Genomic DNA, 17,937 nt, shown 5'->3' on the forward strand with positions numbered 1-17,937 from the left:
GGAATGCTTAGAAAAAGAGAAGTGAAAAGCAAGTTGGAAGCGGTATTTCTCCAGTGTGTACTCAAGCACCCACTAATCTGTGGAGTGAACACGTCTTGACACACTGGTTATATCTTTGTGTTCAAAAATCTTGGGTGATGGGGTTTTTTTCCTTCTAACCCTTTCCAGTCATGTTGTGCCTGCAATATTCCAAACGTGGCCTTCACAGCACTATTCAGTGCAATTCTACATAAAGGCTCTTCAGGCTGTATGCATAGTCACCCTGAATTAAAATTAAAAATTTGTGAGTAGGGGATTTTACAGTACCATTTAAAAGCAAATTACTATTTTTCCTCTAATTTTGAAGTCACAGAAAAGCAATAAATTCTTAAGAAGAAAACTACAGGCCTGGAGGGATGTTAACAAGCAACATTATGAAGATCGTTGTATTTCAGTAGAATTAAGAAACTTCGTAAAACCCTAGATGATTTATTGCTAATCCCCAAAATACAATGGAAATGCCATTTTTATTTACGTCCTAATTTAGATCATCACATACTTCCATGATAATAAGCTGCTCAGGTCAGAGGCCACATCTTCCAGTGGTGTTATTCAGAGAACCTCAATTTATCCTGTCACACGGAGAACATGGGGTGGATTGCTGCTTACAATTTGAGTTGTTACTGACCTAAACTGTACCAAAGTTGCTACTAGGACTACAAGGAAGGCTATCTGTAAATAGCTAAATGCAGGACAGAAATATAGAACAACACTAGCTAATTGCATCGTTATCCATAGATCAGCTGGTTTTGATATAATCATAATATTCTTGAAATATTGTTCTAGTTTAGCTTGTTGACTCTACCTTCTGCTCCTCCCTTTAACAAGATACTTAGCAAGAGGTCAAGTACAAAGATAACAGCCTTCATCTCTGAAGCGATGATGGACAGCAGATGAACAACAGTCTGAACAACTGCTGCCCCTGGAAGCAGAAACTACTGCCAGCTCAAACCCCTGCCAGATCCCGAGCAATAAATATACCAAATCACAAGACAGAACAGCAAAATTCAGTTACATGGTGTTATGCTCTACATATTATACAACTCCATAGATTTATTTATGTAAGTCTCTGCACGTAGCTGATCATTTGTGTGATTTATGCAACTGCTCCATACTAGGTAATAACCTGAAGCAGTAACTTGGTCATCACCGCCTGTAGGTATTTTTCTGCACTGCTGTTCCAAATAGCAATAGTAATAGTTTTCAATAATAAAGCGAAATGAGCACTCTTCCAAGTGAATGTTGAAATAATTGTGTTGCAGTTCTTTAGCAAAGACTTACATAAGGGACTTATATACATAAGTACCTTATAAATACATATTTAAATCAAAAGCAAAAAGCAGAACACTGAAGATGCTTATTAGTAATACATATATAAAGATTTAAAAACCTTCAGTTAGCCTCTCTCCTTTTTCTTTTTTCTCTTTACAACCATCTGTCCTGGAACACTGGCAGTGCGAGGAAGTACCACTGCTGCAGAAACAAAAGAACACAAGAGAACAAAGGAAAGAGAACCTAAAGGTATTCAAGAAATACAGAGACTGTGTTACTGAAATTCAATCTCACCTTCAGTCTCTTTATACCGTTTCATCTAGAGCTGAAGAAGGAACAGTACACTAGTAAAAACAACTGCATGAAAAGGTTTTTAAACTCTGAAGCTGAGATGGTCAGTAATTGATCAGTTAAAGTTCGCTGTATTTCCTCATCAGCCATGAGGCTCTTGGGACACCCAGACACTAGACAGCCTATGATAACAGTGTTTGTTATTTTGTTATGAAGTTTTAAAACAAAAAACCCTAGATGTCTTCTTGCATTTCAGTTGCTTTCTGTTTTATGTTCTTTTCTTTTTCTACGGTCACAATATGTTTTGTGTTTGTAAACTGAAGGATCATCTGCCAATTTTGTACTCATAATTAAAAAAAAAAAAATAAAGCTGTTCTTTAGGGGAAAAGGTCTTAACAGGCAGCAAGATCATCAAAAGGTAAGAGGAAGCCAATGGAAAGAGGGCTCCTTTTGTTATTTTTATCATAAGATAAACCAGTGCAAATAATTGGAAAATCCTTGGAAAATCCTTATGCATCATTTTAATTTCTTAATCTTTGTAATTTCAGTGTTGCTTTTATCTTTGTGCAATGCATATATTTTTGTTCAAATATATACTTTTTCATGTATATTGATCAGAAGGAAATTACTCCCAAACGTTAATTACGCTCCTTATTTTTGCTTTTCATGAATATTCTAGCAAATTAATTGCTTTGCAATATCTGTAAAAACAGCTGGAGGAATATCCCTGGAAAGGTAAATTTAAATGCAAATATTTGCACTTAAATCTTCACTGTATTCACCCAAGTAAGGGGCAGAAATGTCGTACGGCTCATCCAAATAATACTCGTCATTACAGCTCATACTTTACCTTCATGCAAACACACTCATATAAATACATCTAAAGAAATACTACCCATTCAGCTTCTTTTATGTTTCTGCACAGTATTTGAATTTCACAAGTTTTAAGCTTTCACATACCTTTCATTGTCTGTATTTATTTGTTTGTAGCTATTATACTGGAAAAGCGATAAATGTTTATGTATAGAGCTGAAGAAAACCCAGCATTCCAGACCTGTTTAAAGCTCATTCAAAAGTGTAGAAAGGGTGTTCAGAAGCTCCTTTTAAAGTTCTTTTATCAGTCGTTCAAAAGTGTAGAAAGGGTGTTCAGAATGTCCTTTTAAAGTTCTTTTATCAGTTGTTGTCTTTGTTTTTTTAACTGAATAAGACATGATATTTTTTGCATCACTTCAGAGCACAGCAGTTATTACATACCTTTTATCTTACTGGATTTCAATAACACTTAACATTTCTTGTCATTTGGTCTCCCTCACTTATACCCTCTACAGCTTTCAATATCATCACGCTCTGTCTGTCCGCTAATGAGAAGGCACGCACTTACAGAGAAATTACTACATCTTGCAAACTGAGATAGTCATCCCTAATGTCTGATATTCCTGCAGATGAAACGAGCAGCGCTCCGTTATTCAGCTTGAGGCTGAGGAGAGAGAAGAACTAATCCCCCGTTCCGCAAGCACCACTTGCCACCATCTCCTTTGAGCTCTCGGTACTGGGGAGTCAGCGCTACAGCATCGCGCTCTAATGACCATCACGTACAACAAAAGCGTAGGACTGGGTTAACAACTGCAAATGAAATAAAGGTGAGTGCATGTTCAAGATGGTATTTTAAAAATCAAGGTTTATGACTTCTACTTTTGGTAAGACATCCTGTAATTGTTGTATTTTCCTCCTCCGCCTACTCTCATTGTGCACGGATGAATACACATATAATCACAAATACCTTGGTATGTGCGTTTAAAAAGACAATACCCTGATAATTACACGTAAGGAACAAACATATATGCTGAATAGCTGTAGGAAATCTGAACAACATGCTTTATCTTAATGCTCGCTTCTGTTCTACCTGGAATCCTTCAAGGCTTCACATTCATACAGTTACAGCGTAGAAAAGACACAGAGAATTCATAACCTCGTGTAAAGCTTGTAAGTTGTATCACCCTCCAAAATATCAAATACACCAATTTGTCTGCGACGTTGACCTACCAGTAACTAAAATATTGGCAACTACATATACATGTTTCCACAATGCCAAGGTGTAGTCTGGCATGCAAAGCCCCACAAACCCCAGCATTTCATTTCTTTCTCTGTTTCTGTCCCCATCTGAAAAAGGCTGAGCTCACCCACGCGAGCATGTAACCTCTAAACTTGCTGTAAAGAAAGCTAGTGCCTCTGTATGGACATTTAACAAAAGACATTTACAGTTCTGCAAGCATCGGTGAAGACACAGCTGAACAGGGACTTTTTACTCACTTTTTTTTGATAGTATATTTCTTACGCTGCAGTTATTTGCATTATGCTGGAGTATTAACATTATATTATTTTATTTTAAACAGAATTCCTTAGTTCAAAGTATATGGTATCTATAAAGTCCAATTCTCTTTCTACCAATCTTTGAAAGTGTGACACTGTGGCAGGGAAGGTTAAACGTGTTTTTCTGGAACTGTTTCCTAGCCCAAGAATGTTATATAGCTTATTATGTTGTTCCCATCCCAGGATAATTACGCAGAAAGTTCTGTGATGGTTTTTTTTGTTTTGGTTTGGGGTTTTTTGTTTTGTTTTTGTCATCAATTGCTTTTTGTTTGATGATGTGTTTACACAATTTCTTCTGGCTGCTTGCAAGAGAGACATATATCCCGCATGCAGGACCACTGTTTTGTAGACAGGCACTAAATATTAGACTGCAGAAAGCAGTTTTTAAGTTTTCAAAGAATACTAGCCGCACTAACACTCACTGAATGCTGTAACATGGTATCTATCTAGGATTATTTAAAAAAAAAAAAAAGTAGCATAGTAATGTACGTAACAGAGTAAGCTATGTTATTTTGATCCCAGGCAGGAATGTCTTACCTTTTCGTAAGCTATGTTGGAGGTTTGGGGGACAGATTCTTCTTGATCAGTTGAAACCCTATACGAAGAGTGTTACAGTTTTGTGTGGAGAAAAAGTGAGGTGAAGGAGGGGTGGAAGGAGAGGTGTCTTCCAGCCTTCCCATTCTCAAGCTTTCTGTCTAAGCAAAGCAGGATTCCTAGGCTGAAAGTCAGAGAAGCGTAATTTTGGTTACATGGCAGTGGCTGAAGCAGGACTCTACAGGAGTAGCAGGTTCTGCTGCAGTTCCAGACATTTTGCCAGGCAGAGGTGGATTACAGAGCCTCCGCAAGAAAAAGCCCAGCCACGTACACTCATCCAAATTGGGACTCTTCCCAGTGCTTTTGTGGGACGCAAAGTTTGCAAGAGCCTGGGGCGGGCTGCTAACTTCCCAGAATTGTTTTGATCTTCATCGAGTCTGTCCAAAGAAAACTTCAGGAAGGAACAAATGCCTGCACGTTCAGCCCAAAACTCCATACCCTGGAAGAAGGTATGTGAGCAGCTTTACAGCTACGAGGCACAGCTAGATCTTGCAAAAACCTCATCTGACAATGAAGTGGCAGATGGCTGAACTACTGCACCTGAAGAGCTGCTCTCAGCAACCCCTTGGTCTGGGAACACCCAAGAGCTGGGAGGAAGGGAAAGCTGCTGAGATGTTGTGCTGGACAACCTGCACGCACAGCGCCAAAATGTTTCAGCAGCTTTTGCTTTGGGTGAGTGCTTACTCCTCTATCAGAAAATTGACATTTCTCACAGGTCAGTGCTTTGCTCCAAGTCCCATTAAAGATGAGGCTGCCTACCCCACAGGCCTACGGCTCAGCCGAGTAATAAAACATACTGTTGTCAGCAATTTAAATCCATTTAGGGGGAACTCAGTAACTGTACTGTCATACCTCCTGGAAAACAAAGAACACGTGCATCTTTTGCATCCCGTGGGCACAGAACAAACCTGTGTCCCCTTCAGAGCAGGAGGATCTTCGGAGCCCATCTGCTTCACGCCAGAGAGCCAGTGGGGAATGAGGAGCTGGATGAGAAGTCCCTGTAGGTTTTACAGCTACGCAGGTATTATTTCACAGGTTGAAGCTGAGACCCACTTACCTAAGACTGCACTAATTACATGCAATTTTCCTTTTAAATATACTGAAATTGATGTTATGTTCCAAAATAAGGTGCAGTTCTTTGCATAGTAACTCTCCACAACTGAGCAGAGATCTAAAGCTTCCCATTTCCCTCGGTTAAAGGCTCCAGCAACACACGTGTTGCATGTTTTCTTGCCTTTCTTTATATGAAACCTTCCATCCACAGCAATTTTCCTCTGTTTACTCCTGCTTGACTTTATCTCTTCCAGTATTGCCTAATGTGCAAACTGCACTGCACATTGAAAGGAATTTCTGTCCTACTTCATCCTTTGTGACTCCACTCTGCAACTCTGTACATGCCTGTTTGTAGGAAAAGGTTTCCTATTCTTCACAATACCCAGCTATTTCCCTGACAGAGCTGATAAAAACCAATAGACTGAAAAAAAAAAAAAAAAAAAAGAAATCAGATCTGAACGATGTTTTTAACTGGTTGTAATGCAAAGAGTAATACTTAGAAAATGAAGCCCTAGGATGTTTCACATGCAATACAGACAAAAAAATCTTCATACTCAAAAGATTAACCTACAATTGCACTCGTCTTTCTGCAACTGCACTACCCATAAGTATCCAGTTGTCCCAACTATATGCGTGCATATCCAATTAATCCTTACGTTTACATTTATTTACCTCTTTTTATGCATATACTCACCTGCAAAAGATCCAAAAATTAATCTGACAAAATGCATGAGTCTGCACTGAAATTATATGCACAAATGTGTATAACACTTAAAAAGCTTATTGCAGCTGTACATGTAAGTTTGAACAATTTGTGTATGTATGCAAAGATGATATAAGACATCTCTTCAGGTTTCTTCAGCAACCACTGCCATCGCATCGTATGAGAAGAGGGCTACAAATTATTTTAGTATGCCTGTCCCATCCTTGGAAGTTTCCAGTTCTTGCATATTAATGAAATGGGGAGTTCTGGAAAGGGATTACATTTACGGTGTTCTTGCACATGAGGATGACAGGGAGAGGAGAAAAGATAGGTTGAATTGAAAGCGGAAAAACGCCTGTCGATTATTCTGTTCTATCTGCAAGCAAAGCCAAAATTATTCTCTTTGATAGTTTACCTATGAGCAAATGCTATTTTGATTATTTTTCATAAGTTATGCCACTTCAATTTACTGAACCATTTTTCTCACGTGAGTTTAATTTTAATATGGTTGACACATCCTAACAGGCTAAATACAACTCAGCACACTGACATTAGTCAAAATACTTGTTTTTACTAAAATTTCTTTAAAAGAGACAAAAGGGGCATGGTGCCTGATAACAGACTGAAGGACTTAACTCCAGCATCCGTCAGCTTTCATTAGTCTGATGATTTTAGTTAGTTAAACCTGATGGCACCTCTTAGTATCAATAAACCTAACAATTCTTGCTAGTCCCTAAAGAAGAGCTACTTGGATGGTCAAGATGAGAGCAGTGTGACAGAGGCTCAACTGCAGAAATCGAGAATGTGCCTTTACTCCCCTCTTCAATTTACAGACCGAATGAAAGTGTTGCGGCAACAGGACTCTGGCTGCTCTTGATACCAGAGAGAGGAGAATCCTGGCCTGCTCCATCAGAAAGTACCTTTTCTTACTACTGAGTTCCTTCCATTTTCAAATGAATGTTCCTTTGTATAACCCAGAACAATGACTAATTCTTTTGTAAAACAAAGGTTTGGACGGAAGACTTAATATGCAAGTTAAAGTTTCTATAAAGGTCAACATACCAGCTATTTTAGCTACAAGTATCCGAGTTATTCACAGACAAGATAAAACAGCGATTTTCAAGGTGTGGTCAATAGATTCCTGGGAGCACTTCACTACAAGCGGCACTTAAAAACTTTTGTATGAAGAACAGCTGCACACCACATATCTGTTCCTGTCCGCAGCTTTTAAATCATGTTTTTAAAAACCCACTTCCCTCCCCAGCCCCCCCAGTTATTACCATGCAAGCAATTGTTGTGGTAACATTACAAATGATACATAATAAAGAAAAGTCTGTGCAAGGCCTTCAACCACTGAAAATCCCTCCCACAGAGATAAATACTACATCTTACAGCTGGATTACTGCCCGAGGCAGAAAGCTGAGCAGTTACAGAAAGGATTAAGTTTAAACAGTAGAGTTGCTAAGGAATACTTCTACATCATGAAATAAGACCAAACATGAAGAGTAAGAGTTAGATTTAATGATTAATTAAATTATTACTGAACCCAGCTCTTACACTTCTTTTCTTTCTCGTAATTAAGGAAAACATCAGGTTTAGGTAATCGGTAGTATATTTAAACAAAAATATATGCATTGCACAAGGATAAAAGCAACACTGAAATTGCAAAGATTTTCATTTCATGTAAGAAATTAAAATGATGCGTTAGTGGAAAAGCATAAATGGGAATATTTTAGTAGTCAAAATAAATATTTAATAAAAACCACACACCCATGACAAAGTATCAAAACAACAGAACTTAGTATTTGGAAGGATACTATCTACATTTCCTTATGTTAAACATTGCTAAATTCAGTGGCTTAATTATTATCACACTTCCTTCAGCAATCATTGCTTACATTAGTGTTGTAAAAAGTCATGAGAATAGAAACACTGTTCCAATGACAGAAATAGTAAAGCCAGTTTGCTATAAACAAGGAAGAATTTACTACACACCAAGGAGTCAATCCACAGCCATTGATACAAAGTCAACAAGGACTACTGCATAGCATACTGGTTACTGTACCAAAAGTGCATTTATCAGCATTCAATGAACTGCGGAAAAAGTGAGAAAACCACCCTTTTTTATATAATTTTTAAAAACAACCAGGTGATAGACAGTTGAAGAAAAAACACACATTTCCTTTACAAGTAAAAGCATAGTCTAAAGATCTTAAGAGCACCATAAGATTTCTATCAGGTAAAACAGTACAAACCATTAGCATTGTAAGTAAAGAACGATTAAAAGGTTACTATATCATTCCATATTTAGAATGCAACTGAAAATTTTAGTCTGTTGTTGCATCCTCCTATACTACAACCAGTGGCATTTTGATGACTTTGTTAAGTTCTGGAAACAAATAATGCAAAGATAAACTCTTTTTCATGTATAGCAGAGGTCTAGAAAGATTTAAACTGATGATGTGTAAACTGAAATGTAGATAATGTTAATACAAACAGATTTATATGGGGGAAAGCAGCAGTGTCTGGCTTATCCCATTAATTCTCCATTCAGTTCTTAAGCTGATTCTTTGAAAGTAGCATTACTGAACATCCCTGACTACCAGTGATTTTTGAGTGCTATTTTCTCACTATTAGGATTCTGCATTTAAGATTATTCTCAACTCTTTATCCTTCGATTCCCACCCCCCCATCGTATTTAAAAGTTGCAGTTTTCTCACATAAAGCACTGTAATGCCTTTTGCCGCTTGCTAAGTGATATGCAACTTTATTTCTATTTTCAAAGCACTGAGACCACTTTCCAGTTGGATCACATATTAAACAATAATTAAAAATAGTATTCTCCCCTTACTCTATTGTGACATGATAAAGACTATTCACCATTTAATATACGTTCAATCTCTTCTAGTCTTTTCAAAGCAGCAACTCTCTTTTTCTCAATGTCTTTGATTTCTTTTGTAGATTTTTTGGGAGTCTCTTTGTCCATATTGTTTTTCTCTGTTCGTTTCTTATTTTTTGAGTGCCCTTTATTGTTATCAACTGTTGTTTGGGTGGTTTTCTGCTCATTTTTTACGTCTTTCGAATTTTGAAATGAATTTTTTTTTTCTTCTGCAGCTGCAGTTGCAGTCCCATCTGCTGGAAGCGATGACTCTTCCGTAGCACCGAGTGATGCAATTTTACTTCTAACTATGTTTAGATGACGCTGAATATACTCTTCATGAGGTGCCAGTGCTAGCGTTTCAACCAAACATTTTTCCGCTTTTATCAAGTCTCGTTCTTCGAAGTAAACCACACAAAGATTATGTTTTCCTTGTACATTGTTGGGATCTAGTTCCAAAATTTTCTCAAAACACATTTTTGCTCCAACGATATCCTTCTTTTGGTTCATAAGGATATCTCCTTTCAAAATCAGACCTTTGGTATGATCGGGGTAGTATCTCAGTAGGTCTTCCAGGATGGGCAAAGCCATCAATTCTTTTGCTGTCTGAGAATAAAGCAGTGCCAAATTGAACAAAGCACTTCGGAAGTTTGGCTGTAACCTTATGGCTTTCTTCATCCATGCCTCTGCTTCCATATCCTTTTTGTCATCCATTGCGAGCATACCCAAATTGAAGTACCCATTTGCATCCTGTGGTTCTTCTTTCACATAATGTAACAGCCTTTGTTTAGCTTCAGGTCTAAGCCGAGCATCACCTAAATGACAGAAAATGCATTTAATTCTAGATTTACTCTGAAGGATTTTTAGACCAGGCCTGTAAAATGCTAATTTTGATACAAATTAAAATGTAACATCTTTAATACAACTGTAAAAGGGAAAGGGTTTAAAATGCTACTTTTTATCATTGTTGTGTAACAGAAAAAGTAAATGACATCTGCCTTCTTTACAGAATGAAACTACTTACAGTTGACTCGTAGCCAAAGTCAGCATCATTATTCTATTATCTGTTGAATTATATTTAGGTTTGGTATAATAGATGCAAAAGGTGTCTCTACAAGTTTAACAGAAGTTATTTTCATGTATGGTTGAGCAAATGGAATGCAGAGAAGGCATCAGTTCTGACAAACCAGCTCTTAGAGAGGCAAACTTGGAGTGGAAGATCTCATTTTGTTAAAGATAGATTGAAAGAGTTTAAAGACAGAGATCACATAGGGTGACTTCAGAGGTAGCCAGGCTAAATATCTTCTAACACCAAATCAATAAAATCTATAACTCCCATATGTTAATTTGCCTCAAAGTCTGAAAAAGATACAATAAAATAATCTTGTCTGATAATACCAGGATTAGCTAGACTAGCTTGTAGTCTGTACTATTTTTCTGAATACTCCAGTGAACATATTTTAGTAAGGAATTCCAGGCACAGACTTACTGAAGGATGGGGGAGCAGGAAGCTGATTTTAACCACCTTCTTTCACCTCCTTAAACAGTGCTGCACCTTCCAGTATGAATAACTGAACAGTAGATAGCTAATGCTTCTGCTTGTGTGAAGCACCTTGTGCTTCTACAGACAAGAAACAAGGCACTTCTTGTACTACCTGACTTACAATGTGAGAAGAAATGGAGAATAATCCATTTGCATCAGATCCAATCAACTCCATATTATGTCTTTCTTAGGGGTAGTTTACCATCCTAACAAAAGGGAAACAAACCTTACTAGTCACTTGCCAAATACTCTTTGCAACAGCCTGAATTCACGAAAGGCTTACACTTACCCATACAGCTAGAAGCTATACATATGAAAACAATAAACTCATGAAAATCCGACCTAATTCATCCTAATTAGCAGTATTACAGAGGAACCTATGAAAACATTCACATTTCCTAGGGCTAGATTTAAAGCCCACAGAAGTCAGCTATATTTTTTAGTCAACAAAGAATGAAATCAATCAATATAAATGCAAAACATAGATATTACATGTATTTTACTAAATATGTTTTTTTAAGATTATATAGGCACAATTTTGAAGATGTTTGTGTAACACTATTCTTTATAGGTATAAGATGTTATATTGTAAAACAGCTGATCAGCTAAGGTATATATACACTTTGCACAAATTCTATACGCTACCAATAAATTACAAAGCTGACTATTACAATAAACAGTTTCTTCCTTGATGATGCTACAAACTTCTGCTTTCCCAAACTAAACCAGTTCATTAAAAATTAAATAGTATGGATCCTATAAATGCAAGTACACAATATTTATATAAGGGACAACTAACATACCAGATTCCTGCATTAGCAGTGCCGAGTTGAATAATGCCAGTTTATGCGTTGGGTTGAGTTCTAGTGCTCGGTTGAAATTCTTCAGGGCTTCTGTTGGATCTTTCAGTTCAATGTAAACAATTGCCAAGTTGTACCACAGGTCTGCATTGGTTCTGTCTAGTTCTAGAGCTCTAAGATAAGCTTCCTTAGCTTTCAGAGGTTTGTTCATTTTTAAAAGTAATTCGCCCCTGTTGAAGAATCAGATTTAAGCTTCAACTTTTATTCGCACTAATATGAAAATAATTGAGTTTTTTTAAAAGTTTGCCCTCCTATAGACAGTAGACGTGAGATAACAGCAGTTTTTGTTTGTTTGTTTCAAACACAAAACAATGCAGGACCTTCTTTACATACCATTCCCAAAGCTTTCAGCTCTCAAAAGTCTGTTTACAACAAACATATATGCAGGACAAAAACCAAAAAAGTGATCAAGGGTTCCTGATATTGGCTCTGTAATTACACTACAACAGCTATAGTTCAGGCATCTTTGTACCTCCCTAAGTCCCAATGGGAATCACAACTAACAAAATAGTGAACAGAAGCCTCAATGCCTACAGCCACATTACTCTTATCTATTTAGTTGACATTTATGTGCCTTATAGTTAAGTCCTGCATTTTCTGGACCACCTTTAACAAAGAAGGATAAAGCAAGGTCCACGATTCAGACTAACCAAAAGCTTTTTAGTTCAAAACTAAACTAGGAGATTAGAAATTTGAGTTTGAGATTCATAAAGAAATCTAACAGAAGCATCTTGCTCTACAGTGTTTGAATACACAGCCTATGGGAAAACACACCATTTGAAGCAGGAATTTAAAAGAACAGGGCTTGTAATGCATAACTGATTATTGCCCCAAATCTTCTTCTCATTTGGAAAATGAATTAATTCCAGCAGCTAATTCAACTGTATGAACTAAATACTGCTCATAGCACTGCAAATACATAAATGTTTATTCAAGAATATGTATCTCTAAAATTAGAAAAGATACCTGCTGATGTAAGCCTGCTTGAAATCTGGCCTCATACTAATTGCTTGTCGATATAATTGATCTGCTTCTTCAAGGCGAGATTCATTTGCTCGAATTAAGTTTGCAAGATTAATATAAACATTCAGATGGTTAGGAGCAACTCTTGCTGCATACTTTTTACCTGGAATAATCTGTCAAAAAGAATATATGTACCAAACACAGATGAGTAAAAATATAAAAGACAATTAATACAGATGTCCTCTTCATCACATTTGTTTTAGGGTATCACTGGACATTAGTGTGCAGGCTCTTAGTGATTACAAGTAGCAACTCTTCTTTCCCAGAAAATAATACAAAAATATAAACAGGATATTTTGTCTTCTTTAATTCTATGAAGAAATATATGACTCATATCATATTTAACATATCAGTTAATTAAGCTCTGCTACTACCTAATTAGGCTCATGCAGATAGCCATTAGAAACACACCAGACCTTGCAAAACTTTCCCCATTCAGACAAAGAATATTTCCTAAAGCCTAAACTGACATTTTATCAGACATTTTAATTCTTTTTTTTTAACCCTCCAGCCTAAGATAAGTGTAAGATTTTACCAGCCACTGATATAGCAGATGAAAAGTAGTCATGAAAGATGAAAATGACACTGCAACTGTTGTACTGTTTATACTTTATCCATATAGAATCTTCATACTGTTTCACAATACAAACTTTTTAATGCCATACTTCTACTCAAGGGACTGCTGATTTTTGTTGTCAGCCTCATTTTACCCACAGCTTTTGTTACCTTCATACATTCTCCAAAATATTCCTCTCTTTCTCCTCCAGAGCTAGAATAAGTAATATTTGCTAGGTATAAATTTAACTTAACAAATTCTAAAGGCAACAAAGCACTTGTTTTTAAAAGTATGTTCAGGCAAAGAATTTCTTTGTCGCTGCTGCGGCTACCTTCTCCCACCTCCAGTGCTGCATTTAAGACTTCTCTTGGGAACTCAGTCATCATCAATGTATTAGCTGTAAGTGAAAATAAACCCACTGTGACTAGAAACTGTAGGTGTACATTTTTAACTGCTGCTTTCTTTTATATCCTCGATTTCAGCAAAAAAACCCCAGAGCAGTATAAAAAGTAACTTAAAATAGTTTTACTGAAGAAGTGCCAAGTTAGCATTTTTTTTAACAGCCACGATTGTATACAACCCACTCTTTTAATAGATAGATTTAAAAAAAAAAACCCAAACCCTAACAACTTTAAAGTATACAGCAACACAGAGCTTCAGGAAAAATACAAAATAGGTATCATGAATATAGGTCTGAAAGAGTTCCCTCCTGTGGTGGTAGATAAAATAAAGTTACTAATTACCTGTGGCATCAATGATTTAGCAATCATATATGATTCTTCAGCTTCTTTAGTTTTGTTTAAGTTTTTGTAAGTTCTTCCTACATTCATGTGGGCACCAATATCATCTTAATAAAGAAAAGAATGAAATTTCAAATACTTCCATGAACTAAGTATCACAAAAATAAATACCTATGCCTTCAGAGTAGCATGAAGTACAGGTACTGCAGAAAGACCACCACCACCAAAAAGCAATTCTATATTATTTTAAATCTTAATTATGAAGCTAATAATTTAGCCATGAACCAAAGATGGATTATAAAGTTACTTGGGAAGTGGTAAAAAATCTGAGGTCATACTTTCACATATCTATCTTTAATCTCTTGTTATAGTAGAGACACATAAATTGAAGGTTATTTATTAGGCTTCTAAAGGAAAAAGGAAAGGTTGTCCAGTACTACCTAGAACTTCTTTTGCAACAATATGTAAAATAGAATAAATGTGCACTTTGATACAATCTAGATTTTGTAATTTTTTTATACACCTCCTTAGTTTTAAATAAGACAATTAAATAATAATTATGTTTCATAAGAAATTACACAGAAAGAATGTCATCCAAATAATCGTTTTAAATGGAAAGTCTTTTCATCTTTTTATAGATAGAAACTCTTCTGGAGGACTTCTCTTGAGTTTATTTCCAAAAACTATGGATCAATTAACTTAGTGTATGACATTGTTTGATGCTCAGTTGGAGAAAAACAGATCATTGAGACTATTTTGTTAAGTAAGCTAAGCATACTGAAATACTAGGAATGCGGAGATGCCATTCAATGGCAACGTCAAAGCTTTTACCTGGTTGCACCTGCGTGGCTTGTATGAAGAATTGCAGAGCTCTTTCAAAATTCTTTTCATTTTCTAACGCATGCCCCACATTGTTCCATAGTTTTGCATTGTTCTTATTTACCTAAAACCAGAAAAAAGATACCAGTGCATAAGGTATTAAGCTAAAATTACATAACAACTTATTTTCTTTTAACTATGTCTTAAAAGATGTAAAAATGCACAGCAAATGACAGATTTCATTAAGCTGCTATATGTTAAGAATAACAAAACACTGCATACAGAATGGTTACATTGAACTTGTTGCTCGACATCCATTTATTTTAAGTTATTTGCCCCTAGATATACCAAACGTTTTAAAATTCATTATAATTGTTATGGGATGTTGTACAAACTATTCTATCCTGCCATATGCACATTGAAGAAATTATTCTATGCATCAAACTTGTTGTAGAGTTTTGTACTGAAACATATGCTTTCATCCAGATATGAGATTACATTCAACGGCTTTAACTCAAGAAAAAATTATCATGTATTTCTTGCACATGAATTCCCATGTGTGCATCACACTGCTTTTAAAGCATTCCCAAAAGCAACTAATTAGACGTTAACACTGTCAATGTAGGAATAAAAGTGGCAAAACAAGCATCATTTCTCTCCATTTTTATCATGCTCTGCTGCAGCTTTTTGAGAAGGACAGTAACACAAACTTTCCATTATCCTTTTCAAATAGAATACAGTACCTTTAAAGCTGACATAAACAATGTGTACTCTGACTCCCAATCCCAGTTTCTGTGCAGTGTTTTTAAGGCATGAGTGAATAGTACCGCAGCCAAACAAACCCAAGAAATTTTTCTTAGCACACTATTAAATAAAACAAAGATTTGTTATAAGCACACAAACAATTCTAATTTATGCTAGAGTATCTCATACGCTAGGAGGCAAATAAACTGAGGACCATATTGTGAATGGTATATTCCAATTTATTTGCCTCATCACCAAATGGTGCACTCCAGAATTTGAAAGGGAATAATAATAAAATTAACTTGAAATTGGACAGTTACCTAGGTTTTTGTTATCACTATGTAATTCACTTAGGAACAAATACAATCCACATTATGCAATGTAAACAAAAAATATACAAAAATTATACTTCTGTTGGAGCTTATCTGTAATTTAAGGCAATGAACATGATCATGATGTCAAACAGTGAGATTCTTCAAAACACTGTACAAAACATTAAAAAAATAAAAAAAGCAACTACAATATCATCCCATTCTTTTGTTTCCTATCAGTCAATTCAACACAAATTCTTTACTGCGCACATCACCAATCTTTCTGACACTGCAGAACACATCTTAATAGAAAGGTCTGCTGTGGAAACTACCCGATCTTCCATAAGCAAATAAACCCCTAGTGCTACTGTCACATCTAAATAGGAGAAAGGTTTAATGTCTTCACAGCAATTTTATTTTTAAAACTGCACATTGGGGCAGAAGTCACTCTCTCTGACGAGGTTGTCAGGAACAATCATCTGGATTTCGTGCAGTTTATTTTTCTGGAGTTTAAACATGACTGACTTTAACCACAACAGATATAAAACATACGCTTTAACATGCTGGTCATTTGATCTCTGAATTCTAATCTAATTATGAAAAAAATATGTTAAACAACCAGTAGCCTCCTTACAATTATGAATATCATTTTGTTTTTAAAAAACTCATTCTTGAGCAGACATACAGCTATTCACCATTGCCAGCTATTTCTTATACCTGACTTATGCAACAGCTGTTCACACCACTCTGTACTTCACAGGGGTTTGCTAAAAACTGAAAGGTTTTTTTTTTCCTTCCATTTTTAAGATATACAAAATGCTGTACACACTTAGACTACTGTGCTTGGTTTTAAAAGATATTACAAAATAATAAGTAGAACAGAAGAATTAAGAGAGAAATTCTAAAACATTAGCAAAGCAACCAGTGAGAACTGGCATACACAGTAATCTATATCCTTATGAGAAAGTCTTTTCTTTCCACGCATTTCTAAAGCAAGGAGCATTCTCTCTCTCTCAAGACTTTTTAGAGTGCTGATTTCCAATAATTTTGTAGTAAATGACACTGCTGCCTAATTTTTCTCCCCAGCCATCCTCTCCTGGTTCCCTGCTTTCTTTCGCATCACTTCTATTTTTACTGCCTCGTAGTGCGACTTGTGGTAATACTTTATCCTCACTCCCACAAGATATCACTAGTTTCTCATTATCCAGTGCTGTCAGCTTTGGCAGCATCTGTTAGCATTAAGTTATACTGCAAGGCCTCACCTCTAATGATTGCAGACAACATAGACTGGGAATTGCTGCCTTTTCATTTGTCTGAACTAGCATTAGGATGCCATTTGGGTAACAAAGGTAAAGCATCCAGGTCAGAGGGAGGTACGCGCAGATCAATGTAGAAGATAGCAGAAAAAAAAAAGGTGCATGCAAAACGTGCTTTTAGAGCAGAATTTCCTAAGGAGAAATTGTTATCCAAAAAATTCTTTAGTTAACAAATAATGAATGGCTCTGATGTCCATTCCTAGCATGGCATGTCTGAAAATTTAATCAGTAAAAGACATTCTAATATGCTGTGGACTGATATACATGCATTATATAAACTTCAGTCAGTAATCACCTTTGAATAAACTACAAATCAAATCTGGCCAAGAAATTTTTTTGCCTAATCCTTAAAAATGTCTAGGATTTAAACAGAAAATATTTGTATTTCTTTACAAAAAAGAGATGGGTTATACTACTAGGCTTATACGTAAAGTTCAGTTTGTAGCAATGTGTAACGTTAAGTTACACTGCATTCTAAAAATGTATGGTGCAGTCTGAGGCTTTTTTTAATATATATGCTTATACATATATAAAAAATATATATGCATATACATGTATGTGCGTGTATATATACTTAATTAAATGTTATAATACCCTCAGAATAATTCATTGGTCTCCTAAGAACTTCCTCGTCATTTGTTCACACGACTGCCAAATGGTTTCTTGGTCATTACTCTGTGTTAAGAGCTTGAAAGAGAATAAGAACTATAAGGTAATAAATTCATACTGGTAAGAGCTCTACTGGGGAAGCCTGCAGTTGTAAATACAGTTATCTTATGAAATTAAGAGAGATGAGTTAAACCAGTCATAGGTAACACTACTTTA

General features: G+C 36.0%; 1 protein-coding gene across 6 annotated transcripts in view; it reads right to left on the reverse strand.

Moving 5' to 3' along the window:
- Positions 1-7,823: 7,823 nt before the first annotated feature.
- TMTC3 (transmembrane O-mannosyltransferase targeting cadherins 3) overlaps positions 7,824-17,937 on the reverse strand; it is a 35,654-nt gene continuing 25,540 nt past the window's right edge. For all 6 annotated transcript variants that reach the window (XM_052774554.1, XM_052774551.1, XM_052774555.1 and 3 more), the window contains 6 exons: positions 15,485-15,605; positions 14,754-14,865; positions 13,926-14,029; positions 12,570-12,739; positions 11,547-11,773; positions 7,824-10,015 (listed from right to left, as the gene is read on the reverse strand). In XM_052774554.1, coding sequence (XP_052630514.1) covers positions 9,195-10,015; positions 11,547-11,773; positions 12,570-12,739; positions 13,926-14,029; positions 14,754-14,865; positions 15,485-15,605 — 1,555 coding nt within the window. In that variant the 3' untranslated portion in view covers positions 7,824-9,194. The remainder of the gene's footprint in view (positions 10,016-11,546; positions 11,774-12,569; positions 12,740-13,925; positions 14,030-14,753; positions 14,866-15,484; positions 15,606-17,937) is intronic.

The sequence above is a fragment of the Harpia harpyja genome, chromosome 23 (assembly GCF_026419915.1).
Source record: "Harpia harpyja isolate bHarHar1 chromosome 23, bHarHar1 primary haplotype, whole genome shotgun sequence".
Classification (NCBI taxonomy): Eukaryota; Metazoa; Chordata; class Aves; order Accipitriformes; family Accipitridae; genus Harpia; species Harpia harpyja.